The sequence below is a fragment of the Mixophyes fleayi genome, unplaced genomic scaffold (assembly GCF_038048845.1).
Source record: "Mixophyes fleayi isolate aMixFle1 unplaced genomic scaffold, aMixFle1.hap1 Scaffold_62, whole genome shotgun sequence".
Taxonomy (NCBI): Eukaryota; Metazoa; Chordata; class Amphibia; order Anura; family Limnodynastidae; genus Mixophyes; species Mixophyes fleayi.
Window position 1 is genome coordinate 4807 of NW_027448322.1, and position 27865 is coordinate 32671.

At 53.7% G+C, this 27865-nt stretch overlaps 1 protein-coding gene across 1 annotated transcript; it reads right to left on the minus strand.

Moving 5' to 3' along the window:
* Window positions 1-27865, minus strand: TONSL (tonsoku like, DNA repair protein). Its single transcript, XM_075194576.1, has 26 exons — window positions 27779-27865; window positions 24426-24521; window positions 23744-23886; window positions 17055-17235; window positions 16006-16135; window positions 15753-15924; window positions 15557-15671; window positions 15226-15371; window positions 14748-14900; window positions 14107-14232; window positions 13571-13748; window positions 10375-10436; window positions 10129-10218; window positions 9050-9122; window positions 6665-6828; window positions 6441-6564; window positions 5073-5977; window positions 4716-4810; window positions 4305-4461; window positions 4145-4223; window positions 3765-4072; window positions 3504-3675; window positions 2907-3076; window positions 2720-2793; window positions 2505-2638; window positions 1-1028 (listed from the first exon to the last, which is right to left on the minus strand). The coding sequence occupies exons 1-26, from the start codon at window positions 27798-27800 to the stop codon at window positions 844-846; spliced, it is 4254 nt and encodes a 1417-aa protein (XP_075050677.1). The 5' UTR covers window positions 27801-27865; the 3' UTR covers window positions 1-843.

The following is a 27865-nucleotide window of genomic DNA, read 5'->3' on the forward strand; positions in this document are numbered from 1 at the left end:
TTATCTAATATCGGTTTATTATTTATTATATTTGTTTATTTACAGAGAAACAACAAATAAATACACAAAAAGGGACAGAATTCACCATAGAGCAGCTGTACGTGTGATCATTACAGATAAAACTAGTAGGTATAATACAGGGATGTGAGATATTGAATAAAAATACTACACGTAGTAGACGCTGCAATTTGTATTGTACCTGGAGATTTCGGACGTCTTACACTGAGGACAGAGGTTTTAACGTTTGTTATTTAAACTATAATTGTGACCAGTGTGTTACTTTGTCCTATTATTTGGTCACTGACTAACCCAATGTGTTTGGGGAGCGTGTTCAGCAGTCTCCATACTGCTGTCCTGTAGTTTGTCAGCACCTGAATCACCGGATCTGTGTGGCTCCACCACTGAATACATCAGTCATTGGCTGATATGTGAGCACTTAGTGTCGCTCCTACGTCTGCACCAATCACCAATAATAGCAGCACGGGACCGGCGTGAGGGTTGCAGGAGAAACACAAACTTATAATTATAAAGTGCCACAAACTCCGTTTTCATAGTAATGGTTGTTCAGTAAGACAGGGCCAAGAATCCAGAATGTTGGGTGCAGGATACAAACATGACACATAATTTCCTGGTCTATGTAGAGACGTTCAGGATTGTTCAGAGCACCATCCAGTAGAATAAAGGTCTCTGGCTTCAACGTTTATCAGCCAACAGAACCTGAATCCCTAAGTGTTATATCCATCATCTGCACGCGCCAGACACCAGCCGTGGCCGACTCTGACCGCTGGTCCTCTACCAGTGGACACGGACGTCACCGGCAGGGGACAGCAGACCTCCGAATCTTCATGTTAGTCTCTTAAAGAAAAGCTTGTGTTGACGAGACAAAACTATGGTGTCCCCAGCCCACGCCTGGGACAGAACCTCTCTGTCCTTTTTGGAGAGGCTGTGGGAGGCCAGCCGGAGCTCCTGGAGGAGGGAGGAGAGCACATCCATGGAGGTGCTAGTTAGGGGCCCGCTGATACTGCAACCTGTCAGAAGGAACAAAGCGGAATCTGTAACAAGAAAACCCTTAGGATAGGAACATAGTAATTAGTACATCAGAGTGTGGTGCCCTCTGCTGGGCTGTATCAGAACTGCATCTAACACACCATAAGACGATTCTGTTACTGCTGTTAGTGCTGAAGCCCCATCATCAGCAATATGACAACAACAGTAAATGAAGTAATCACACAATCTTATAGGCTGTTCTTACAGCAACGTCTCCACACACTGCTCGGTTGAGACCTCTCGCATTAGCCACCAGTTATTAAATAACACGTAACCCACAGTGTAGTCTGATTGTCGGCTGTAGAGTCTACTCGCTCTTAGTAAGATAGAAGCCCTCTGGTGTCCCGGGGGCCAGACAGAGGTGAAGCAGCGCTTAGTGTGCGTGCAGGAGCTATTTATCCATCCTCAAACGTGATTCCACCCCCCTCCTTCCAGCTGTGTCTGTGCAGGAGGTGCCCCCTCTGTGTATTATCTCACAGACCCTGTACCTGCTGCCAACCAAGAACACACACAAAGTACATCACAATGTCTGCAGACGGGTGACTGCTTCCCCTCCATAACCATCCACTCACTGAGAGACACACAAGTCACACTTCTCACTATGTCTGCTGTGACAAAGGTGGTGCGTGGGATTATACACACACACACACACACACACACACACACACACACACTAGACTGGGGTTTCAAGATGTGCTGTTCAAGCTCTTTTGAAGAAGCACAAAGACACGCAGCGTTGAGGACCATAGACGCAACTTAGCGCTTCTGGTTCAGTTAATGATTGTGTGTGTACAAAATTTATTTGTGTGTATATATATATATATGGTCTTGACATGTTTTAAGCTTATTTACAGACAATACACTGAATACATAGATACACTGCCTGCTCACACCAATGAAGGCGGTTAATGTGTATTTTATATGAACACATGAGACCTTCTCCTGACCGGCAGCAGCCATGATGTCTGCGCTCATTGTTACCGCACGGTCTCAGCCTCCCTGACAAAGACAATTCTATCAATGGAAAAGTCTTTGTTGTGTGATCTATAAACAGGCAAAGGAGGTAAATAGTATATAAAGTACTACTAACAGGGCAGTTTATATACACAAGTCAGTGACTATGGAGGCGGGTGGGACTCACAGGCACATGGCAGAGTCTGACCGTAATAAGAACCGAGACCACGTATGTAAGAGATCACTAAATGCTGCCAGTTTGTACTATTTAAAATCAGGATGTTATCCCAAGAGCCGGTCACCTCTGACCTCACCGCGGGTGCAGTCACCTCTGACCTCACCGCGGGTGCAGTCACCTCTGACCTCACCGCGGGTGCAGTCACCTCTGACCTCACCGCGGGTGCAGTCACCAAAACAATCATCTGGTGTAACCCCCAACCATAACAACACACTGTTTCCCCAGACACCCAGTTTCTGTGGTTGGCGTTCCCCAGAGATGTTACCTGTGAGGTTGAGTTCAGCCATTTCACAATTTCTCTCCCAAATCCCGCTCAAAAGACATTCAAATCCAGTAGTCCCCACTTTGGGATTTGCAGACAGATTAAGAGCGGTCAGCGAGGGACAGACAGGGAGACACCTGGGGGGGAGAAGCATCATCATTATAAGTCAGACCATCGTGGAGACAGGTGATGAAACAGAAGAGACCGCAGAACATTACCTGGCCAAGTCTCGCACAGACTCATCCGTTAGGTTATTGGAGGAGAGGGTCAGGTGGGACAAGACGCAGCCGTCCTGCAGAGATGAAAGGAAGAGACAAGTGTATTATAATATCACAGCAGGGACGTGCCTGCTACGGCCGCTTGTTCCGCGTTCAGGTCCCCGAGATTATAGCCACATACACTCACCTGCGACAGGTATCTAACCAGCGGCTCCATGATCAGACTGTCCCCCGCAGTCACTGCCCCAAGGTCCAGCCTGGAGATTGTCTCATGAGGAAGAGTCTTCAGGAGAAACTCCACCCCAGTAGAGCCCAGAGGATTATGGGACAGAGACAGGTTCTTCAAGTGAACGGCACCTGATGGGAGGATCATACATTAGTTCTCATGTAACCAAAGGGTTAAACCCAGCTCCAGCTCCCCTTCATGAGGACATACTGACTCAGTGACTTAATAAGCCCAACGTCCAATCTATGAGATATAGCATTAGTAGATGACTGGGGGGAGCAGAGGTGGGGGGGGGGTGCAGCCTCTAGGTGTAGGGGCTAAGAGCAGGGGGTGAAGTCTGCAGGGGGCGAGTGGGAGTATAGTGTAGTGGACACTACAGAGAATATATAACACTGTAGGTAAATTATATCAGAAGATGCAACGATTGGGTGCATTGGGCAGGAGGGTCTTGTAGACGTTTTACGTGTGGTTAAGTAACGGGGTCTCTACGAGAGGCTGTGAACATTAAACACTGGATGATACTGTTACAGTAAGAGGGAGAAGACCAGCGGATCTGACCTCTGAAGGCATCAGCCAGTAGAAGACGATACTGCTGCATGAACTTGGTGGACAGTTGACAGGCCTGAAGGTGCAAGGTGCTCAGCACTGGGCAGTGGTGGACCAGAGAAGCCAGAGGTTGTGACAATCCATCCCCCAGGGGGTTCATGCTCAGGTCCAGTTCCTCCAGGTTCTAGAGCAGACACAGAACTATTAGTCTTGGTTTAGTCAGTGACACAACAATAACAGATTAACTTCCTCATTCACAGATCAGTCTCTCACCTCAAAGGCCTTATTATCCTGGGTGCCTGGCGCTGGAACCAGCTTTCTGATGCCCTCATGGGTCAGTTGGTTGCAGGACAGATTGAGGTGGGTTAAGTTGGGCATGGTGCCCAGCATCCCCAGTAATTCTTCCACCTCTAGGTCCCCTAGAACGTTCCCGCTGAGGTGCAGCTGGCGCAGGGAGGACTGGAGCTTCAGAGAGCGTATTAATGGACACAGATCCCGGGCTCTCAGGGACAGGCGACACAAGGACATGCTTGGGCTCATCTCCTGCAGCTCCAGGGCCTTCAGCACCAAGCGGTTCTCCTCTACAAGACACACAGAGGATGACAGGATGCAGGAAGGACAGGTCTCCTGGTAGAACTATGAGCGACTCTTACCTACAGCCAGGCTCTGGCAGGCCTTCTTGTACCGGTCAGTTATGGGCGGCAGGTCCCAGGAGTGCACCTCAGCCAGGACCTGAGAGAAGACACAGCTGCCATGACATCTATTCTGGGTATTACCATGATGGTGATCAGATCATTCTGGGATATGACTGACCTCCTCGTTACTCTGTAGGACATGGACAATCAGGTCCTGTGCTGCTAACAAGGCTCCTTCCTTCTTCAGAGTAAGGCGAGGAAGCAGACCACAGCTCTGGTAATACCGCTGTGAGGCCTGGTCGGCCAGCCAGGAGACGGCTCGGGTGTCTGCATCACTGTAAGCAGTGGAGAGAGAGTTACAGCCAGGGAGCCCACCCACCATCCCACACACAGTCCTATGACCATCCCAGAACCCTCGTGAGAAATGTTTCCTAAAGCAGCATCGAGTCCGTAATCAGGACAGAAGATCCCAATATTAGAAGACGACACAATGGTGAACAGCACAGACCCGATTGTATTCCAATAACCCGGCATAGATCAGAGCTGATAGAATAGACCATGGAGGTGGGATTATGGACTGAGCACCTACCTGTGAGGGATGGGGATGAGGAAGACGTTATCTTGAACTCGGACCCGCACTCTAATTGGTGGAGGGAGAGAGGGGCTCACAGTCACCGTTGGAGTCTGAAGGAGAAAAGATGGATAAGAGCAATTACTACGGATCACTGTAGCTCAGGGAATCTGCAACTGCTGATTTAGTAATAAAGGAAGAATAAGATTTATTCTGATAGGACAGATCCCAGGGACAGTTCCTTCTGTCTCCCAATATGGGTCTTATGGATAAAATGCGGACCTCTATCTCAAGCACAGAGGCCCAGCCCCCCCCTCCCCGTCTGTAAATATATTGTGCAGAAAGTTGTATATAGAGCCCCCTCCAGTGACCGACCTGAGGGAAGGCAGAAGGTACGGCTCCTCCACTGTCCATCGTATTGTTCAGTGCTCTGACGCTGTCCGTTACACGTGGGATAGAGACGTTGTGTTGCCTGGCGCCCTTTGTACGTCCCACTACGGCTCGGTCTACAATTTGCGTCAGCTTGGTCTGACGGGAGCGTTTTCGGGACAGTGACAGGGCGCGGGGAGCTGGTTTCTCTCTCCATTGTGGAAGTTCCTCAGACAGCTCGTCCTCTGGTTCTTCCTCCTCTTCAATCTCAAAGTCAGTGGGGGACCTGCGGCCCCTTTTCCTGAAGCGCGATTCCTCCTTTAAGTCATCTTCCAGCCAGTCATCGCCCAGATACTCCTCTGAGGGCACCAGAGCCCCTTTGGACACAGGGTCTTCAGACAGGTTCTCTTGCTGTGACAAGGATTGCATAAGTAGACGCGATTTGGCACTACCCAAGCCATGGATTGCTTTCTGGTACGCTTCTATCCCGGACATTCTGGGGTGATGTGTAGAGGACGACGGATCAGACACCTCCGTTACTTCTCTAGAAGCCTCAGAATCCGATAGTGACCAAGGAGCCCTCAATCGGGGCCTCTTTTTCACCGGCTTCAGAGGAGTCAGAAGGTGCTCGGGGTTTTCCTCATGGAGTGCCCCCTGTCTGCTGATTTGAGTGCTGCCCCTCAGTGGGGGTGACTGATGTAAAGCAAAATCCCCCTCCTCTTCCTCTGATCCCGGCAGGATCCTGGGTAGTGATGATAATCTCCCAGTGGCTGCCGTGTCCTTCTGATATGCAGAAATCTCCCGACGCTTCCTGGAAGAAGAGAAAGGGATCTCTTCTTGTGGCTGAGACTCCTCCGCATCAAACAGCTCACTGTCCTGGAGGTCCGGAGCAGGTCGCGGGGCAGGAGCCACTGGAAAGACAAACAAACAAACCATGCCATTTACTCAGGAGACGGCAATAATCCCACATACGCGCTATAAACCATTGTACTCCTGGACCAGAGATCTCAGAGAACAGACAGCTCATATATTACTATATATGGATCATCCGACCATTAAAGCACAGTGACTGCCATGATGGGGATATTACTGCCGGGTGATTCAGCTGCTGATCAGGTCACTGTTCTACAGCAGATTAAGGTGATGTCTACCTCATGTCAGTAACAGGTAACGTTATACAGACTAACACAGGGTAAACTTGCCATTAACATTGGAGATGACATTTATTACGGACTAGACTGTTATACAGATGGTAGGTGGTCACTTTATGTGAATACAAATTCCTCACGTATCATTGTTGCTGCATCTGTAGCGTTTTCTGTTACTTTTACTTTGTCTTTTGCCGCAATGACAACAGCTCAGCGCTCGTCTTACCCCTCCCGGCCAGAGCTTCTCGGAGCAGATTCTCAGTCTCTTTACAGCTCCTCCTGGTCTCCAGGTCCAGGTGACTCCCGTACATCTGACTCCAGGTCTGCAGGCTGCTCAGAGGCGTCGCTCCCTGCACACACGGAGGGATATACAGTAATACACAGCAGCGATGTGTGATCTGCGATGAGGGACTACGCAGAGGAGACATCTGAGGACAGTGAGATAGGTACCTTGCCATTCTTCTGGGTGACAGATGCCCCCCTGTTGATCAGCAGCTGAGCTACGTGAAAGTTGCCATTGGAGAGAGCATCATGGAGCGGAGTGATCCCCTCACACAACGAACCACCCGCATCATTAATGTTGGCTCCGCGGTCTAACAGCAGCTGCACAATATCTGGAGAGAACACGCATCACACGTCAGCTTTAATGGTGAGTAGCGAGGGCAGGTGGGGGGCACGGGAGGAGGGTGAGCAGCGAGGGCGGGTGGGGGTCACAGGAGGAGGGTGAGCAGCGAGGGCGGGGGGCGGGTGGGGGGCACGGGAGGAGGGTGAGCAGCGAGGGCGGGGGGGCGGGTGGGGGTCACGGGAGGAGGGTGAGCAGTGAGGCCGGGGCAGGAGGGACACAGGAGGAGGGTGAGCAGCGAGGGCGGGGGGCGGGTGGGGGGCACGGGAGGAGGGTGAGCAGCGAGGGCGGGGGGCGGGTGGGGGGCACGGGAGGAGGGTGAGCAGCGAGGGCGGGGGGCGGGCACGGGAGGAGGGTGAGCAGCGAGGGCGGGGGGCGGGTGGGGGTCACGGGAGGAGGGTGAGCAGTGAGGCCGGGGCAGGAGGGACACAGGAGGAGGGTGAGCAGCGAGGGCGGGGGGTGGGTGGGGGGCACGGGAGGAGGGTGAGCAGCGAGGGCGGGGGGGGGCGGGCACGGGAGGAGGGTGAGCAGTGAGGCCGGGGCAGGAGGGACACAGGAGGAGGGTGAGCAGCGAGGGCGGGTGGGGGTCACAGGAGGAGGGTGAGCAGCGAGGGCGGGGGGCGGGTGGGGGGGCACGGGAGGAGGGTGAGCAGCGAGGGCGGGGGGGCGGGTGGGGGTCACGGGAGGAGGGTGAGCAGTGAGGCCGGGGCAGGAGGGACACAGGAGGAGGGTGAGCAGCGAGGGCGGGGGGCGGGCACGGGAGGAGGGTGAGCAGCGAGGGTGGGGGGCGGGCACGGGAGGAGGGTGAGCAGCGAGGGCGGGGGGCGGGTGGGGGTCACGGGAGGAGGGTGAGTAGTGAGGCCGGGGCAGGAGGGACACAGGAGGAGGGTGAGCAGCGAGGGCGGGGGGCGGGTGGGGGGCACGGGAGGAGGGTGAGCAGCGAGGGCGGGGGGGCGGGTGGGGGTCACGGGAGGAGGGTGAGCAGTGAGGCCGGGGCAGGAGGGACACAGGAGGAGGGTGAGCAGCGAGGGCGGGGGGCGGGTGGGGGGCACGGGAGGAGGGTGAGCAGCGAGGGCGGGGGGCGGGCACGGGAGGAGGGTGAGCAGTGAGGCCGGGGCAGGAGGGACACAGGAGGAGGGTGAGCAGCGAGGGCGGGGGGCGGGTGGGGGGCACGGGAGGAGGGTGAGCAGCGAGGGCGGGGGGCGGGTGGGGGGCACGGGAGGAGGGTGAGCAGTGAGGCCGGGGCAGGAGGGACACAGGAGGAGGGTGAGCAGCGAGGGCGGGGGGCGGGTGGGGGGCACGGGAAGAGGGTGAGCAGCGAGGGCGGGGGGCGGGTGGGGGGCACGGGAGGAGGGTGAGCAGCGAGGGCGGGGGGGCGGGTGGGGGTCACGGGAGGAGGGTGAGCAGTGAGGCCGGGGCAGGAGGGACACAGGAGGAGGGTGAGCAGCGAGGGCGGGGGGCGGGTGGGGGGCACGGGAGGAGGGTGAGCAGCGAGGGCGGGGGGCGGGTGGGGGGCACGGGAGGAGGGTGAGCAGCGAGGGCGGGGCAGGAGGGACACAGGAGGAGGGTGAGCAGCGAGGGCAGGACGGTCGCGGTAGGAGGGTGAGCAGTGAGGCCGGGGCAGGAGGGACACAGGAGGAGGGTGAGCAGCGAGGGCGGGGGGCGGGTGGGGGTCACGGGAGGAGGGTGAGCAGTGAGGCCGGGGCAGGAGGGACACAGGAGGAGGGTGAGCAGCGAGGGCGGGTGGGGGTCACGGGAGGAGGGTGAGCAGTGAGGCCGGGGCAGGAGGGACACAGGAGGAGGGTGAGCAGCGAGGGTGGGGGGCGGGTGGGGGGGCACGGGAGGAGGGGTGAGCAGCGAGGGCGGGGGGCGGGCAGGGGAGGAGGGTGAGCAGCGAGGGCGGGGGGCGGGTGGAGGTCACGGTAGGAGGGTGAGCAGTGAGGCCAGGGCAGGAGGGACACAGGAGGAGGGTGAGCAGCGAGGGCAGAACGGTTGCGGTAGGAGGGTGAGCAGTGAGGCCGGGGCAGGAGGGACACAGGAGGAGGGTGAGCAGCGAGGGCGGGACGGTCGCAGGAGGAGGGTGAGCAGTGAAAGCCGTGTGAAGGGGGGAGATCAGCAGGACTGGGGAGGAAAGAAGGGGGGGGATCAGCGCTGTCACAGTTATGGATAAGATCATACAGACAGCTCCATACTACAACATAACATGGTCTCACCCAGATGATCGTGGTTGCAGGCCTCATGGAGGGGTGTCCACCCACAGTAATCTCGGGGGTTCAGAGGGTGCCCCTGTAATTTATAAATAGTGGTTATAACAGATACAACATTATCAACTCCGCTCAGTAAATTAAAGGACACATCAGACGCCCTCTCTCCCCGCACACTCTGCATATAGTCCTCTCCTTATACTGAGAACCTGACAGTGTGAGGACGGCGCGTCTGGTGGGTTCGATGAAATCACCTCGGCAGAGTGTTGCAACCAAAACGCAGTTTATTTCGTAGATGACGATACCAACCGGCGATCCCAGCGTACACTGACCGAAGCCCAGTTCCTAGTCACACACTACAGTCCCAAGACACAGGTTACATCCCCTTCAATATTCCCACTGTGGTGGGCAGATTAGGGGCAATAGTAGATAGGGGGCGGGAAAGACTTACCCCTCTGGGGGTTGGGGGCTGTTGGCTCCCTGTGGAGAAGGTGCCGAGGAGTCTAATCCAGGGGACTAGTATACAATGACCTCGGCCAACCATGAAAATGTTGATAGTATCTGCATAGGCCAATTGTTTAACCTTGACCAGACCTATTGTTCTTTTATCCCTGAACTCCATCTGGCCACATTTAAGAAGAACTTGTCTAACATTAATATACACACACAACATACAGTAACACATGGTAACGACCACATAGAAAGAACAAATGACAAACTGTAACGCAGCGAGATGACAGCTCAGAGTACACAGAAAGGGGCGATGGATCCCAGGAGTCTCTGCTTCAGTCGTACAGTGTTGGTTTCACACTTAGTGATGACAAATTTGGGTTAATGACCAGATCTAGCATTGCTCTATTAAGGAACAGACCCCCCCCCCCCCAGCTGCTGGACGAGTGCGACATGTTACCCGGTTTGGATGAGCCCCTTCCTATATGGGGAGACTGGGAAGGACGAGGACTAGGTCAGTATATATCATATAAGAATAGCGTGAAGGGTTTGTCTTGTTCAGAAGCAGATGTTGAGCCGTAAGTAGCAGTGAACCCGCCCACATACCGGAACACCGGGTATGATCGTCCCCGTCTTACCTTCTCCAACAGGCACTGGACCAGCTTCACGTTCCCCTCGATACAGGCCCGATGCAGGACAGTCTCCCCCTTCTCGTTACGACGATTAAACTGAGAAATAACATAAAATCAGTAAAATAAGCCTTGACTGATGAGCTAACAATCTATTCTCTCTGGATTTTCCCAGTTCCTGCTCCTGTCAGTCTCTATGGATCTTGGCTTAAGAACAGGGATTGTCTCATCTATACAGACACTGTATCCACTCACCTGATTTGCCTTTCTCTTCCCTGGGACAGACTTCTCGTATCCCTCCAGATCACCCTCGTCGTCTGTAATACAGCGATAAACACTTAAATAGAAGTCTGCACAGAACCTTAATTCTATGGCCTGGATATTAAACAAAGATCCCAGCTCCACCTCCCCGTCGTAGTGATAACCCCTGAAAGTAAACCCAAAGCTCGGGATGTAAGATGAGGAATGGGGGAGAGGTCAGTAGGATTAGTAATGTGCAGTAACCCATGGAGACCAGTCTGGTTCTGGATGGACAACGTGTTACCGCACATTTCAGTTTTAGGAGAAGTCACCTTTAACCCTTCAGACCATATTCATGAATATGTCGCCCGTAGGGCAGGTGTCAGCCACAAGCTCCGATCACAGGAATACAGAAGTATCAGAACTCGTCTGCTCCATATTCTATACAAAGGTGGAGGTGACGGCTGCAGCACCGTCTAGATGTCAACTTCTGATTACACTGGACATCAATAAACTCATTTCTGGGACTCTGCTATTAGTATAAGTGGGAACAGTCCTAATCTGCTGAGGGAGGATTATAATTTATACCGATAACCAGCAATAATCGCTGTGTAACCAGTGGCCACACCGCGGTGACGCAGGACGCACCGGTCATTATGTACCCAATGTGACAGCGATGTCACCACGTGTCCGGCGTTACTAATAGATACAAGCTGGCATGGATCTAATCGTAACTAAGGTTGATGGAAAGAGTTAAACAAACTGAAAGTTACTCAATGGTTTTCTTAGTCTATAGAAGAAAACAATGAGATATGAGACATTGTTTATGTAAAGTCAAAACATTCATTGATCTCGCCGTAGTCAGGAGACGTTCTGCTGGGAGGATTCCCATAACCACAAGATTATTGTACAGACGTCCTCACTGCAGAAACAGATGATATCTGTAGGCCCAATTCTTCCTTCCAGTGCTGTAGATTCTGGTTTAGTCTCAGCGGGATGATTTTCCTTCTTCCACAAGAAGACCAGTACGTCCCCCCAGCCGGCCCAGATGGTGATAATACGGAGATGTAGCCGAACCCTCTCCAACAAGACTCAGATATAATCTGTAGAAACCCCCCCGGGGGGCATCACCCGCTGGAAGAGATTCTCTCTTCCCTCATTACACTATTTTGAAGGCAGATTAGACACAAGTCTTGGATATCTACATAAGAAAATCCTCAAATTGGGGACGTGCGTTTTGGAGGATAATATTTCAAGTAACTTCTCCACATTCACAGTCAGTGGTTAATCAAATCGTTTACACTGGATCCATTACTAGTGAGAACATGGGAGACTTGTCACTGAATACAGACCCTCATATGCATGTTCCTGCCGATAAGACCATATTATCACTGAATAGATACACAAGTATTTTGTTCATGGTTTTCGTGTCTGTTTATTTGCATCGACTGAACGTAAAAAGCTCAATAGCAACATAAAAAATATTTGGGTAGAAAAAAAATCAAACGTAATTCCTGGTAAATGCTTGAGGAGACTGAACACCATGGTGTACGCATGGTCGCTATGGTGTACGCATGGTCGCTATGGTGTACGCATGGTCGCTATGGTTTACGCATGGTGTACGCATGGTCGCTATGGTGTACGCATGGTCGCTATGGTGTACGCATGGTCGCTATGGTGTACGCATGGTCGCTATGGTGTACGTATGGTCGCTATGGTGTACGTATGGTCGCTATGGTTTACGCATGGTGTACGCATGGTCGCTATGGTGTACGCATGGTCGCTATGGTGTACGCATGGTCGCTATGGTGTACGCATGGTCGCTATGGTGTACGCATGGTCGCTATGGTGTACGCATGGTCGCTATGGTGTACGCAGGGTCGCTATGGTGTACGCAGGGTCGCTATGGTGTACGCAGGGTCGCTATGGTGTACGCAGGGTCGCTATGGTGTACGCATGGTCGCTATGGTGTACGTATGGTCACTATGGTGTACGTATGGTTATGAAGGGGCAAGTAAGTAAGTGTGTACAGCTGTCAGTGCAGGAGGCCAGAAGTGCCTCCAACCTCTATGACCCATTCTCACGGTTCTGCATTGTGTCTACTCTTCAACAGACCCACACAAGTTCTATTTTTAGGGGATTCTTTTGAAATAGACAAAGATTTCATTTTATATCCTTTGGTTAGGGAGAAACAGACAGGAGTAGTATAAATAGAGATCTATACACAGACACATACATTCCCCTTTATAATAATGATACTTCCCTGTATTTGTGTTATTAGTTGGGGTCTTACAGTCATAGTGGCAGAAACCAGTATACTGAGACCGCTAGGAGTCAGGTCTTCTCTACTAATGGATCCATTGGAAATGAGTAACTACGTCACGGCTTGGGAGATACTTCAGTACCAACACACATGGAAGACAAACTTGTCAGAGGGCACAGTTATTGCACAGGTCCAAGGACTACACAAGTTCTACGGTGTAAGGAAGTGAGAGCGGCCCAGAGGAAGGCCGTAGAGCCCCTGGTGACGCAGAGAGGGGAAGCTGGTGGGTCGGGTGACAGGAGCTGCGGTCAGATAGGACGTTTCTAAGCATCATTGTGCATAACAGGGTTAATGTCTCCAGGTCTTCAAGCTCCTATTTCTCTCCTCTGCGCTGTAACTCTCCCGGACGCTGTACACTCTGTGCAGCCAGTAACTGGATCGTTATACATTTTATATAAAGTCTTATTAGAAACACAGAATACAAACCAAACAATCGCTGTATGCGAGTGTCCTCAGTGTAATGTTATTGCTGCAGACAGAGTGGGAGAACTCTGCGGAGTGTTGTGAGATTTAGGGTTACTCTACAAGTAATCCACGTTGCTTTATTATAAAGCCACTAACTGACATTGTATATGAAATGCTGGGAGCTGAACAACATGAATGAAGGGTTTATACTCCGCTTTCTGTCATCTGCACCATGTTAGGAGGGAGGGGCTTCTCTAACTGAGCAGGCAGAGAGTGAGTGACAGCTTCCCAACCTTGCTCTACAGAAATGCACTGCGTAGACTGGTGTATTAATACATAGGGCCAATGATATTATAGTAATTTTACTGACTCAGCATTTTGCACCAGATTCCATCAGGACGCTGTCTTACAGAGGAGCATGTCAGAGTAACACTGGAGATTATTTCACAGTCAGCATAGGGACTCATCAGGACATGTACTTACCGCTCTGTGACAGCTCCAGGTCACTCTCCTGCAGAGCCTCACTGTTCTCCATCTCCTCCTCTTCACTGCTCTCGCCCTCGGAGCCCTCACACAACTCTCGTAGCTCTGTCTCTGTGTCCTCGGTTTCAGGGGCCCCCCACTTCTTCTGCAGAGCGAGGAGCTGGTGGAGGACTTTCCTCTGGAGGTACAGAATAATTGTAGGAGCTAGGTAGGTTAATCGGCTGCTGACAACATTAATACTAGTCTGTGTGTCGGGAAAATTAGAATGTAAGCTCCAATGGGGGCAGGGACTGATGTTATTGTCAAATATCCTCTGTACAGTGCTGCAGAATTGGTGGCGATATATAAATGATGTACCTTCGCAATATGAGATGTCAGCTCATATGCCAAGAGAAAGGACAACTAGAGAGACCGTATGCGCTGGCAGCGAGAGCGCGTTAGAATTATATGCGGCTATCAGAGGTACATTCCTGGCTCTGCGCTATGTAACCCTAACCTCGCTCCACGGATACATACTTCAGGGAGCGCAGACTCACCCGCAGCAGGGAAGCTCCTGCCTCCTGCGCACACTTCAAGGCATTGGAGAGACAGTTCTGCACCTCTCCGAACCCCAGGCCATCCTCTTCCACCGACACGGCCATGTTGAGCCACGTTTTACACTCCTGCAAGTAGAGCAACCCGGAGATTCTTATTAAAATCACCAACATGCAAATATCTGTAAAGTAATGTTCACAGGCCGTACCCTACAGGGCAAGACTCCAAAACCCTCTGCGGCAAATCCCGGACGTCCCCCTAAAAGCTCAATTCACCCACTATCAATTCATACCCGGTTAACTGGTCGTCTCCACTTCCACATCCACAACTCTGCTCCCTTCCCCCCGTCTCCTAGATTCCCATCAGATGTGGGGAAGAATATTAATAACTTGTTGGCTGCTCAAATGGGCTTTATTGGAACCTTACAACTGCGACCCTGTAGAGGAAGGGAAAGTTTCCCACCGCGTCCCACAAATATCCCCAGAGAATAGAGGAATATCAGCTGGGTCCACGTCTCAGGAGCAGTCCAGGTATCTACGTATTGACTGAATACAAGTGGCCAAGACCTCCCCCCAGCCACAGAACGGCCTCCAGCTCCGCATCCCACCCCCCCCCCCTCACTGAACAACTTCTACCCCCTCACCTCATGAGGGTTCCCTTTCCGCAGGTCCAGCTCAGCCCGGTAGTGGCTCACAGCCCGTTTGTGGTCTTTTAGATCACCGTAGGTCGCAGCAAGAGATACATGGATGACTGCAAGCTCCCTGTCCGGCCGGCCCAGGGACTCAGCGCACCGGAGCTGTGAAGAGGGTGGGAATGGAGATATAATGGAGACAGTAACACATGGATTTACCCCCAGCCTCTGTCTGCAGCTCTCCGCACAGGGGGAAGTCAGCTCCTATGGATCTTGTACGTATCTAGTGGGAGATGACCACAACCTGTGCTCAGAAGACCGACAGAACGGAAGTGCCAGGAGTCTGTGTGATGTGACGGAGGGTGGTCAGGGAAAGGGTTGTAGACAGGAAGAAGACCCAGCAAGATATTCAGGCTATGCCACTTACATAACTAACATGGACTTATCACTTCGCTTGCAGCCTTCCATGCTGACCAGCGACAGTCCTCACCTGCATCTTGTAATAGTCCACGGCTTTAGTGTAACAGCTCACTTTACAGTACAGATCTCCAAGCTGCTCATACAAAGTCAGCGCCCCCTGCTGGTCGCCTTCAGTTAGCTCAGATAACGCCTCTTCCAACTGACAACCCTTAATGGCTGAAAGACACAGGCACAATATAGTGATAAAGTATCTGGACTGAGTGTGTTGGGGGTCACAAGACTAATACACCCTCCAGCCCTCTGCCTGGGGCCGTGGAGGGAATCAGCAGAGGGATCCCTCATTGCCCAGGGCTGAGGGCGGACACACAGCACAGAGATGGAGTCAGGCCACCAAGAATTACCATGTTTAAGGCTGCGGCGCACACTGTCCCGGTCAGACTGCTGTAGGCTGCCCAAAAGGAAGGCCTTCTTCAGTGATCGTTTACCTGCAGAGAGGTCACCGAGTGACAACAGTGTCTGAGAAGACAAAGAGTAAGTCAGTGTGTACACAGACAGCAAGACCTGTGCAGAGACCGTGTACTAAGCTCATGTCCTCACCTGGCCAATGCTGCAGTAACATTCACTCTCCATGTATTTGTCTCGCATTCGCCGGGCGCACTCCCGGGCCGCCTCCCAGCAGCGGATGGCCTTGGACTGCTCCCCATTGCGCAGATGAATGCTGGCAAGGTTGGAGTTGGCCCTGTAGAGATCTTCATGGAGCTGATTCTGTCTGTGGGAGAGAGAGGTGGAGAGTGAGAAGAACAGAAGACCTCCAACCGTCGGTAGATTTAGACGGAGAGGCCGGAATTACTCTGCAATGAAGATGCTCTTCCTGATGTAGAAGTTGCACTTGTTGCTCTCGCCCATGATATCAAACAGGAAGCCCAGGTTCAGGAACAGACGCGCTCTCATCTCACTCAGCTCTCTCGCCGATACTCTGCCTGGAAGACACCAACACGCCCGGTGATTTCCCTCGGTGCAGAGTGCATATAAACTACTAAGCTTCATGGACAGCACCAAGGACAACGGTCGGCCTTCTGTGGCCATGAGAATGCACAGTAGGAGGTGTAGTCACGTGTACACAAAGAGGTCGATTGCACATAAGAACTTATATGGCCGTATGAATAGTCTATAGCAGGGGTAGGCAACCTGCGGCTCTCCAGGTGTTGTGAAACTACAAGTCCCAGCATGCTTTGCCAGTAGATAACCAGCACATAGGTGGCAAGGCATGCTGAGATTTGTAGTTTCACAACACCTGAAGAGCCGCAGGTTGCCTACACCTGGTCTATAGCATTCATCACCTTCAGACCAGAGAGTACAAGAGGCATACAGTGATCAGTCTATCCACATAGGCTTACAATCTAAGCGGAATAGAGACCAGCAAGATATTATTCAGGCCAAACATCTGCCAACATTCCCTAATCCTGTGACCCTGGATATGTACACGGATTGGGCTCTGGGTATAGATTTGCAGGTGGTCGGCTAAGCTTGGAATTATGTGGATATTGTAGTCTGAAGTATCTCCAGAGCGCGTGTGATCATTTGAGGGGGTGAATTACATTGCAAAGGCATCGCCCAGGAAAGGTCCTGCAGGAAGGAGCCTGACGGGGTTAATGAAGAAGAACCTGGGGCGGTTTGCTGTATATTTTAGCCTAAAAAACTTACAGGGCGTCAGTCACAGAGAACCAAGCGCTGGAAGATTTAATGTACATCCACAGACACCAATATTAGTAAAAAAATATGTTTTTGTAGTCTAGGAAAGATATATTGATATGTGAGTATGTACAGGACATAAGATTCCTGCTAACAAAGATCAGAAAGAAGGGAAATCATTCAGAATCTCTATTGGACGATCCTCACCTTCCAGCCTCTCATCCACGATGGCCAGGCTCTTCAGGAAGGACTCTTCAGCTGCTCGTCGGGCCTCCACTTGTCCAACCTCACACATATACAGGTAAGTGCGACCAATGGTTGCCAGGGCTCTCTGCTGCTCGATGTCAGAGGAGACGGAACGGGACAAGTCCAAATGAAGACGCTGGTGCTGTGCAGGGAAAGGTGGAGACAACGTCATTCTCCTCAGACTTTCTCACATTCACACACTGCAGTGTGTCCTCAGCCTAGGCGGCTCCGCTAGTCACACACTGCAGTGTGTCCTCAGCCTAGGCGGCTCCGCTAGTCACACACTGCAGTCTGTCCTCAGCCTAGGCGGCTCCGCTAGTCACACACTGCAGTCTGTCCTCAGCCTAGGCGGCTCCGCTAGTCACACACTGCAATCTGTCCTCAGCCTAGGCGGCTCCGCTAATCACACACTGCAGTCTGTCCTCAGCCTAGGCGGCTCCGCTAGTCACACACTGCAATCTGTCCTCAGCCTAGGCGGCTCCGCTAGTCACACACTGCAGTCTGTCCTCAGCCTAGGCGGCTCCGCTAGTCACACACTGCAATCTGTCCTCAGCCTAGGCGGCTCCGCTAGTCACACACTGCAGTCTGTCCTCAGCCTAGGCGGCTCCGCTAGTCACACACTGCAATCTGTCCTCAGCCTAGGCGGCTCCGCTAGTCACACACTGCAGTGTGTCCTCAGCCTAGGCGGCTCCGCTAGTCACACAATGCAATCTGTCCTCAGCCTAGGCGGCTCCGCTAGTCACACACTGCAGTGTGTCCTCAGCCTAGGCGGCTCCGCTAGTCACACAATGCAATCTGTCCTCAGCCTAGGCGGCTCCGCTAGTCACACACTGCAGTCTGTCCTCAGCCTAGGCGGCTCTGCTAGTCACACACTGCAGTCTGTCCTCAGCCTAGGCGGCTCCGCTAGTCACTCACTGCAGTGTGTCCTCAGCCTAGGCGGCTCTGCTAGTCACACACTGCAGTGTGTCCTCAGCCTAGGCGGCTCCGCTAGTCACACACTGCAATCTGTCCTCAGCCTAGGCGGCTCCGCTAGTCACACACTGCAATCTGTCCTCAGCCTAGGCGGCTCCGCTAGTCACACACTGCAGTCTGTCCTCAGCCTAGGCGGCTCCGCTAGTCACACACTGCAGTGTGTCCTCAGCCTAGGCGGCTCCGCTAGTCACACACTGCAGTGTGTCCTCAGCCTAGGCGGCTCCGCTAGTCACACACTGCAGTGTGTCCTCAGCCTAGGCGGCTCCGCTAGTCACACACTGCAATCTGTCCTCAGCCTAGGCGGCTCTGCTAGTCACACACTGCAGTGTGTCCTCAGCCTAGGCGGCTCCGCTAGTCACACAATGCAATCTGTCCTCAGCCTAGGCGGCTCCGCTAGTCACACAATGCAATCTGTCCTCAGCCTAGGCGGCTCCGCTAGTCACACACTGCAGTGTGTCCTCAGCCTAGGCAGCTCTGCTAGTCACACACTGCAGTCTGTCCTCAGCCTAGGCGGCTCCGCTAGTCACACAATGCAGTCTGTCCTCAGCCTAGGCGGCTCTGCTAGTCACACACTGCAGTCTGTCCTCAGCCTAGGCGGCTCCGCTAGTCACACACTGCAGTCTGTCCTCAGCCTAGGCGGCTCTGCTAGTCACACACTGCAGTCTGTCCTCAGCCTAGGCGGCTCCGCTAGTCACACACTGCAGTGTGTCCTCAGCCTAGGCGGCTCCGCTAGTCACACACTGCAGTGTGTCCTCAGCCTAGGCGGCTCCGCTAGTCACACACTGCAGTGTGTCCTCAGCCTAGGCGGCTCCGCTAGTCACACACTGCAGTGTGTCCTCAGCCTAGGCGGCTCCGCTAGTCACACACTGCAGTGTGTCCTCAGCCTAGGCGGCTCCGCTAGTCACACACTGCAATCTGTCCTCAGCCTAGGCGGCTCCGCTAGTCACACACTGCAGTCTGTCCTCAGCCTAGGCGGCTCCGCTAGTCACACACTGCAGTGTGTCCTCAGCCTAGGCGGCTCCGCTAGTCACACACTGCAGTGTGTCCTCAGCCTAGGCGGCTCCGCTAGTCACACACTGCAATCTGTCCTCAGCCTAGGCGGCTCTGCTAGTCACACACTGCAGTGTGTCCTCAGCCTAGGCGGCTCCGCTAGTCACACAATGCAATCTGTCCTCAGCCTAGGCGGCTCCGCTAGTCACACAATGCAATCTGTCCTCAGCCTAGGCGGCTCCGCTAGTCACACACTGCAGTGTGTCCTCAGCCTAGGCAGCTCTGCTAGTCACACACTGCAGTCTGTCCTCAGCCTAGGCGGCTCCGCTAGTCACACAATGCAGTCTGTCCTCAGCCTAGGCGGCTCTGCTAGTCACACACTGCAGTCTGTCCTCAGCCTAGGCGGCTCCGCTAGTCACACACTGCAGTCTGTCCTCAGCCTAGGCGGCTCTGCTAGTCACACACTGCAGTCTGTCCTCAGCCTAGGCGGCTCCGCTAGTCACACACTGCAGTGTGTCCTCAGCCTAGGCGGCTCCGCTAGTCACACACTGCAGTGTGTCCTCAGCCTAGGCGGCTCCGCTAGTCACACACTGCAGTGTGTCCTCAGCCTAGGCGGCTCCGCTAGTCACACACTGCAGTGTGTCCTCAGCCTAGGCGGCTCCGCTAGTCACACACTGCAATCTGTCCTCAGCCTAGGCGGCTCCGCTAGTCACACACTGCAATCTGTCCTCAGCCTAGGCGGCTCCGCTAGTCACACACTGCAATCTGTCCTCAGCCTAGGCGGCTCCGCTAGTCACACACTGCAGTCTGTCCTCAGCCTAGGCGGCTCCGCTAGTCACACACTGCAATCTGTCCTCAGCCTAGGCGGCTCCGCTAGTCACACACTGCAGTCTGTCCTCAGCCTAGGCGGCTCCGCTAGTCACACACTGCAGTCTGTCCTCAGCCTAGGCGGCTCCGCTAGTCACACACTGCAATCTGTCCTCAGCCTAGGCGGCTCCGCTAGTCACACACTGCAATCTGTCCTCAGCCTAGGCGGCTCCGCTAGTCACACACTGCAATCTGTCCTCAGCCTAGGCGGCTCCGCTAGTCACACACTGCAATCTGTCCTCAGCCTAGGCGGCTCCGCTAGTCACACAATGCAATCTGTCCTCAGCCTAGGCGGCTCCGCTAGTCACACACTGCAATCTGTCCTCAGCCTAGGCGGCTCCGCTAGTCACACACTGCAATCTGTCCTCAGCCTAGGCGGCTCCGCTAGTCACACACTGCAATCTGTCCTCAGCCTAGGCGGCTCCGCTAGTCACACAATGCAATCTGTCCTCAGCCTAGGCGGCTCCGCTAGTCACACACTGCAGTGTGTCCTCAGCCTAGGCGGCTCCGCTAGTCACACACTGCAATCTGTCCTCAGCCTAGGCGGCTCCGCTAGTCACACACTGCAGTCTGTCCTCAGCCTAGGCAGCTCCGCTAGTCACACACTGCAGTGTGTCCTCAGCCTAGGCGGCTCCGCTAGTCACACACTGCAATCTGTCCTCAGCCTAGGCGGCTCCGCTAGTCACACACTGCAGTGTGTCCTCAGCCTAGGCGGCTCCGCTAGTCACACACTGCAGTGTGTCCTCAGCCTAGGCGGCTCCGCTAGTCACACAATGCAGTGTGTCCTCAGCCTAGGCGGCTCCGCTAGTCACACAATGCAGTGTGTCCTCAGCCTAGGCGGCTCTGCTAGTCACACAATGCAATCTGTCCTCAGCCTAGGCGGCTCTGCTAGTCACACACTGCAATCTGTCCTCAGCCTAGACGGCTCTGCTAGTCACACACTGCAGTGTGTCCTCAGCCTAGGCGGCTCCGCTAGTCACACACTGCAGTGTGTCCTCAGCCTAGGCGGCTCCGCTAGTCACACACTGCAATCTGTCCTCAGCCTAGGCGGCTCTGCTAGTCACACACTGCAATCTGTCCTCAGCCTAGGCGGCTCTGCTAGTCACACACTGCAATCTGTCCTCAGCCTAGGCGGCTCTGCTAGTCACACACTGCAATCTGTCCTCAGCCTAGGCGGCTCCGCTAGTCACACAATGCAATCTGTCCTCAGCCTAGGCGGCTCTGCTAGTCACACACTGCAGTCTGTCCTCAGCCTAGGCGGCTCTGCTAGTCACACACTGCAGTCTGTCCTCAGCCTAGGCGGCTCTGCTAGTCACACACTGCAGTCTGTCCTCAGCCTAGGCGGCTCTGCTAGTCACACACTGCAATCTGTCCTCAGCCTAGGCGGCTCCGCTAGTCACACACTGCAGTCTGTCCTCAGCCTAGGCGGCTCCGCTAGTCACACACTGCAGTCTGTCCTCAGCCTAGGCGGCTCTGCTAGTCACACACTGCAGTCTGTCCTCAGCCTAGGCGGCTCCGCTAGTCACACACTGCAGTGTGTCCTCAGCCTAGGCGGCTCCGCTAGTCACACACTGCAGTCTGTCCTCAGCCTAGGCGGCTCCGCTAGTCACACACTGCAGTCTGTCCTCAGCCTAGGCGGCTCCGCTAGTCACACACTGCAGTCTGTCCTCAGCCTAGGCGGCTCCGCTAGTCACACACTGCAGTGTGTCCTCAGCCTAGGCGGCTCCGCTAGTCACACACTGCAGTGTGTCCTCAGCCTAGGCGGCTCCGCTAGTCACACACTGCAGTCTGTCCTCAGCCTAGGCGGGCCGGCTAGTCACACACTGCAGTCTGTCCTCAGCCTAGGCGGCTCCGCTAGTCACACACTGCAGTCTGTCCTCAGCCTAGGCGGCTCTGCTAGTCACACACTGCAGTGTGTCCTCAGCCTAGGCGGCTCCGCTAGTCACACACTGCAGTGTGTCCTCAGCCTAGGCGGCTCTGCTAGTCACACACTGCAGTCTGTCCTCAGCCTAGGCGGCTCCGCTAGTCACACACTGCAGTCTGTCCTCAGCCTAGGCGGCTCTGCTAGTCACACACTGCAATCTGTCCTCAGCCTAGGCGGCTCCGCTAGTCACACACTGCAGTCTGTCCTCAGCCTAGGCGGCTCCGCTAGTCACACACTGCAATCTGTCCTCAGCCTAGGCGGCTCCGCTAGTCACACACTGCAGTCTGTCCTCAGCCTAGGCGGCTCCGCTAGTCACACACTGCAGTGTGTCCTCAGCCTAGGCGGCTCCGCTAGTCACACACTGCAGTCTGTCCTCAGCCTAGGCGGCTCCGTTAGTCACACACTGCAGTGTGTCCTCAGCCTAGGCGGGCCGGCTAGTCACACACTGCAGTCCGGCTAGTCACACACTGCAGTCTGTCCTCAGCCTAGGCGGCTCCGCTAGTCACACACTGCAGTGTGTCCTCAGCCTAGGCGGCTCCGCTAGTCACACACTGCAGTCTGTCCTCAGCCTAGGCGGGCCGGCTAGTCGCCTCTGGTATGCCGAGCTCCCCATCGAGTCTGGAAGGTCTCAGTCACCTCAATGAACATATCTAATACCATCCCCCACAGGTTATGATCAGAGATGTTTCTTATTCATGCACACGAGAAGAAGTCACTAAGTCTCACAGGTTATTACATCTATTACAATTATCTATTGACATTGAGGAGAATTCTGAAAATGTCATCTGTTGGAGAGATTGGAGGATGGGGGAAGGGAAACCTTGGACTCGGAGCAGATAAAGGGACAGACACCCGTCAGTAAATATGATCAACTGAGGAACGAACTGCCGTAATCAGTCAGAATACTAATTATAGATCAATCACTGCTAACTGTAAAGACTTGTAATATTGCCAATAGTGTAACGCTGACCATCTATAACCTGGGAACATAGTAATCATGCCATTTATCACAAATAATGACCTTTGCTACTATTATTGATGTTCAGTAACCTTAATTGAAACAGAAATCTTCCATGAAACCATCATCAATTGTGCACTGTAATTTCCTGTTATGTAATTATCTGATTTATTAATAGGCCCACACAGTGTCTGCCCCATCTACACGTATGTCATGTATAACGGCCCGCGCCGCACTGCGTGTATTGATGAGAATATGGAAATATCCCTGTGATCAGCCGATGACCATCGTCTCTCCTCCACTCTGATCACCACATCCCGCACCAGAATTCAAGACTTCTCCTGAGCTGCCCCGTCCACTGGAACGACCTCCCACGCTCCATCCAACAGTCCCTTGATCTGCGTTCCTTCAAACGGGCACTTAAAATTCATCTGTTCCCCCGGACCATCTTACGCCCATCCACCTAACCATACATACATACATCCATACATGCTTGATCCCCTCACCCCTCTCCTGTCCATATACGCGCTCCTCTCCTGCGTGATCCCCTCCACTGCCTCCCCCTTGTGACTACAGTCTGTTTTCCCTCCTGTAGGATGTAAGCTCTTCTGAGCAGGGCCCTCTTCCCTTCTGTCTCTGTACCATCTCTTCTCCTCCAACGTCACTGTACCAGCTCTGCTTGGAGCTATGGGAGTCTTGGTTTTACTTGTTCATTGTTCTGTACTGTTAACCCCGTATGGTCAACTGTTTGCATTATATACGACGCCATATAAAGTATAATAATAATAACCTTAACTTATTGATTTCTGCAAATAGTTCCAAATCTGATCTGACATTTATACGGTACATACATCATATGCCTCCAGAATGATATCCTGAAGAAGCTCAGACAATATAAAAAATAATTATAGTTCCTATGAAATGTACCCAATGACCGACCTTAAGAGCAGCCTCATACTGCCCCAACTCTGCAAAACACTCTCCGATCTTCCGATTGGCCACAGCACAACCAATGACATCCCCCAAACCCTCAGAAATCCCCAGCTCCTGACGATGTTCCTCAATGGCTTCTTGGAATCTTCCTGTGGATCAGAGGAGATAACGGTCAATAGCCCCCAACACACTGCACCCCTTCTTCTCAACAAGAACTCTATATTGGCTATCCCCCTAAACCTCAATTATAATCTATACACTAGATCACATATTGGGGATGTATCAGAGGAGCTTTCATGATCTCCTCACAGGAAACTCCAGAAGGAAATATCAGAAATTATACAACCTGCCAAAAATGTACTTAGGAGACCCAGCGAGTCCTGTGTGACCCTGTGGGCCTCACTGGCAACAGATGGTGCCTGCCTGAATAACAGGAGTGAGGAGAGCGCGGCAGACATTGTGATATATGCTCCTGTCTACCAGGCGGAGAGGCCAATGCACAGCAGATGTCACCCAAGAGAAGGGAACTTCACACATCCCAACCAAGACCAAATATTCAAACTTTGATGTGGGTAAGATTTCCCCTTGATGCCACACATTGCAGTACGTCTGTCTGCCCGATGGACCGATGCCAGACTAGAAGACGGTATTTCTAATAGGAATGAAGGATGTAGACTCAGACACTCACCGCTTTTGGCCAGTATCTCTCCCAGCTGGTTGCAGACTGTGGCCTCCTCTTTCAGATTGCGGCTCCGCTGAGCTTGGCATTTTGCCTTCTCGAGCTCTGCAATACCAGAACATTGTTATGCAGCAGAAAACATGCCACACAGAACCAGACCGTGCGCCACACAGAACCAGACCGTGCGCCACACAGAACCAGACCGTGCGCCACACAGAACCAGACCGTGCGCCACACAGACCGTGCGCCACACAGAACCAGACCGTGCGCCACACAGACCGTGCGCCACACAGACCGTGCGCCACACAGAACCAGACCGTGCGCCACACAGAACCAGACCGTGCGCCACACAGACCATGCGCCACACAGAACCAGACCGTGCGCCACACAGAACCAGACCGTGCGCCACACAGAACCAGACCGTGCGCCACACAGACCGTGCGCCACACAGAACCAGACCGTGCGCCACACAGAACCAGACCGTGCGCCACACAGACCGTGCGCCACACAGAACCAGACCGTGCGCCACACAGAACCAGACCGTGCGCCACACAGAACCAGACCGTGCGCCACACAGAACCAGACCGTGCACCACACAGACCGTGCGCCACACAGAACCAGACCGTGCGCCACACAGAACCAGACCGTGCGCCACACAGAACCAGACCGTGCGCCACACAGAACCAGACCGTGCGCCACACAGACCGTGCGCCACACAGACCGTGCGCCACACAGACCGTGCGCCACACAGACCGTGCGCCACACAGACCGTGCGCCACACAGACCGTGCGCCACACAGACCGTGCGCCACACAGAACCAGACCTTGCGCCACACAGAACCAGACCGTGCGCCACACAGACCGTGCGCCACACAGACCGTGCGCCACACAGACCGTGCGCCACACAGAACCAGACCTTGCGCCACACAGAACCAGACCGTGCGCCACACAGACCGTGCGCCACACAGACCGTGCGCCACACAGACCGTGCGCCACACAGAACCAGACCTTGCGCCACACAGAACCAGACCGTGCGCCACACAGAACCAGACCGTGCGCCACACAGAACCAGACCGTGCGCCACACAGAACCAGACCGTGCGCCACACAGACCGTGCGCCACACAGACCGTGCGCCACACAGACCGTGCGCCACACAGACCGTGCGCCACACAGACCGTGCGCCACACAGACCGTGCGCCACACAGACCCAGACCATGTGATAAAGTCTGTAAACTAGCCTTCCAGCAAGTGACTGACTGCCAGAGACCTGGAGGTCCCAACGCATGTACGGCTTTACAGTATTCTCACAACTGGATTGATTGCTATCCCCTATGGCGAGGTCTGATGATGCAAGCACACAGTTCCCAGAATAACATGTGCTGATTTCGATAGTGCCCCCTACCTGTCCTAGTAAAAGGAAGAGGGAACCAGATGACTTTATAGAGAATTCATTACTGGGGACTAATATGACAAAGGATTATATGGATAAATAATGGAAGTTATTTTGGATATTGGTCATTATATGAACATAGGAGATGTATAATCTGAGGGCGGCTTGTTCCATACACTGTATAATATAGACTCTACCCTTACCAAACAGTGTTAGTTTGACTATGTGGAAATATTACAGTACCTCACTGACTCTGTTCTAAACTCCAATGGTAAGAGGTTAAATAGTGAGATAGAAGAATCACCATCAGACCGCCCCCCCTCCCCAGTCAGGAGAGATCACCATCAGAACCCCCACCACCAATCAATAGGAATCACAATCAGACCCCCCCCCTCCCAATCAGACCCCCCCACCAATCAAGAAGGTACACCATCACCCCCCCCCCCCCGACACCCTCAATCGGAAGGGATCACCATCAGATCCTCCCCCCCAATTAGAAGGGATCACCATCAGATCCCCCTCCCCCATCAGAAGGGATCACATCAGACCATCAGATCCCCCACCCCCCAATCAGAAGGGATCACCATCAGATCCCCATACCCCAATCAGGAGGGATTACCATCAGATCCTCCTCCCTCCAATCAGAAGGGATCACCATCAGATCCCCATACCCCAATCAGGAGGGATTACCATCAGATCCTCCTCCCTCCAATCAGAAGGGATCACCATCAGATCCTCCTCCCCCAATCTGAAGGGATCACCATCAGATCCTCCTCCCCCAATCTGAAGGGATCACCATCAGATCCTCCTCCCCCCAATCAGAAAGAATCACCATCAGCTCCTCCTCCCCCCAATCAGAAGGAATCACCATCAGCTCCTCCTCCCCCCAATCAGAAGGAATCACCATCAGCTCCCCCTCCCCCAATCAGAAGGGATCACCATCAGCTCCCCCTCCCCCCAATCAGAAGGGATCACCATCAGCTCCCCCTCCCCCCAATCAGAAGGGATCACCATCAGATCCTCCTCCCCCCAATCAGAAGGGATCACCATCAGATCCCCCTCCCCCCAATCAGAAGGGATCACCATCAGCTCCCCCTCCCCCCAATCAGAAGGGATCACCATCAGAACCTCCTCCCCCCAATCAGAAGGGATCACCATCAGATCCTCCTCCCCCCAATCAGAAGGGATCACCATCAGATCCTCCTCCCCCAATCAGAAGGGATCACCATCAGATCCCCCTCCCCCAATCAGAAGGGATCGCCATCAGATCCCCCTCCCCAATCAGAAGGGATCATCAGATCCCACTCCCCCAATCAGAAGGGATCACCATCAGAACCCCCTCCCCCAATCAGAAGGGATCACCATTAGAACCCCCTCCCCCAATCAGAAGGGATCACCATCAGATCCCCCTCCCAAATCAGAAGGGATCACCATCAGATCCCCCTCCCCCCAATCAGAAGGGATCACCATCAGATCCCCCTCCCCCCAATCAGAAGGGGTCCCATCAGATCCCCCTCCCCCAATTAGAAGGGATCACCATCAGATCCCCCTCCCCCAATTAGAAGGGATCACCATCAGATCCCCCTCCCCCAATTAGAAGGGATCACCATTAGATCCCCCTCCCCCAATCAATAGGGATCACATCAGATCCCCCTCCCCCAATCAGAAGGGGTCACCATCAGATCCCCCTCCCCCAATTAGAAGGGATCACCATCAGATCCCCCTCCCCCAATTAGAAGGGATCACCATTAGATCCCCCCTCCCCCAATTAGAAGGGATCACCATTAGATCCCCCTCCCCCAATTAGAAGGGATCACCATTAGATCCCCCTCCCCCAATCAATAGGGATCACATCAAATCCCCCTCCCCCAATCAGAAGGGATCGCATTAGATCTCCCGCCCACTCAGGAAGGATCGGGACATACATATGGGCTCTGGATACCGGGGAACGGTGAGTGACTCCGGTACTTACGTCTGATCTCCCGGTCACTCATCCTCCAGTACCCGGAACACTCTCACCCTCCCGCGCTAACTTCTAACATCTCCCGCCCACAAACTT

Bases quoted from the DNA above. Each gene is read 5' to 3' on its own strand.
- TONSL (XM_075194576.1), bottom strand. From the start codon at position 27,800: ATGAGTGACCGGGAGATCAGAC. The intron at 15,372-15,556 runs GTAATTCTTGGT...TGTGTCTTTCAG, and splicing joins GCGCCGCAGCCTTAAACATG to CCATTAAGGGTTGTCAGTTG. The intron at 2,639-2,719 runs GTAATGTTCTGC...TCTCCCCCCCAG, and splicing joins TCTGTGCGAGACTTGGCCAG to GTGTCTCCCTGTCTGTCCCT.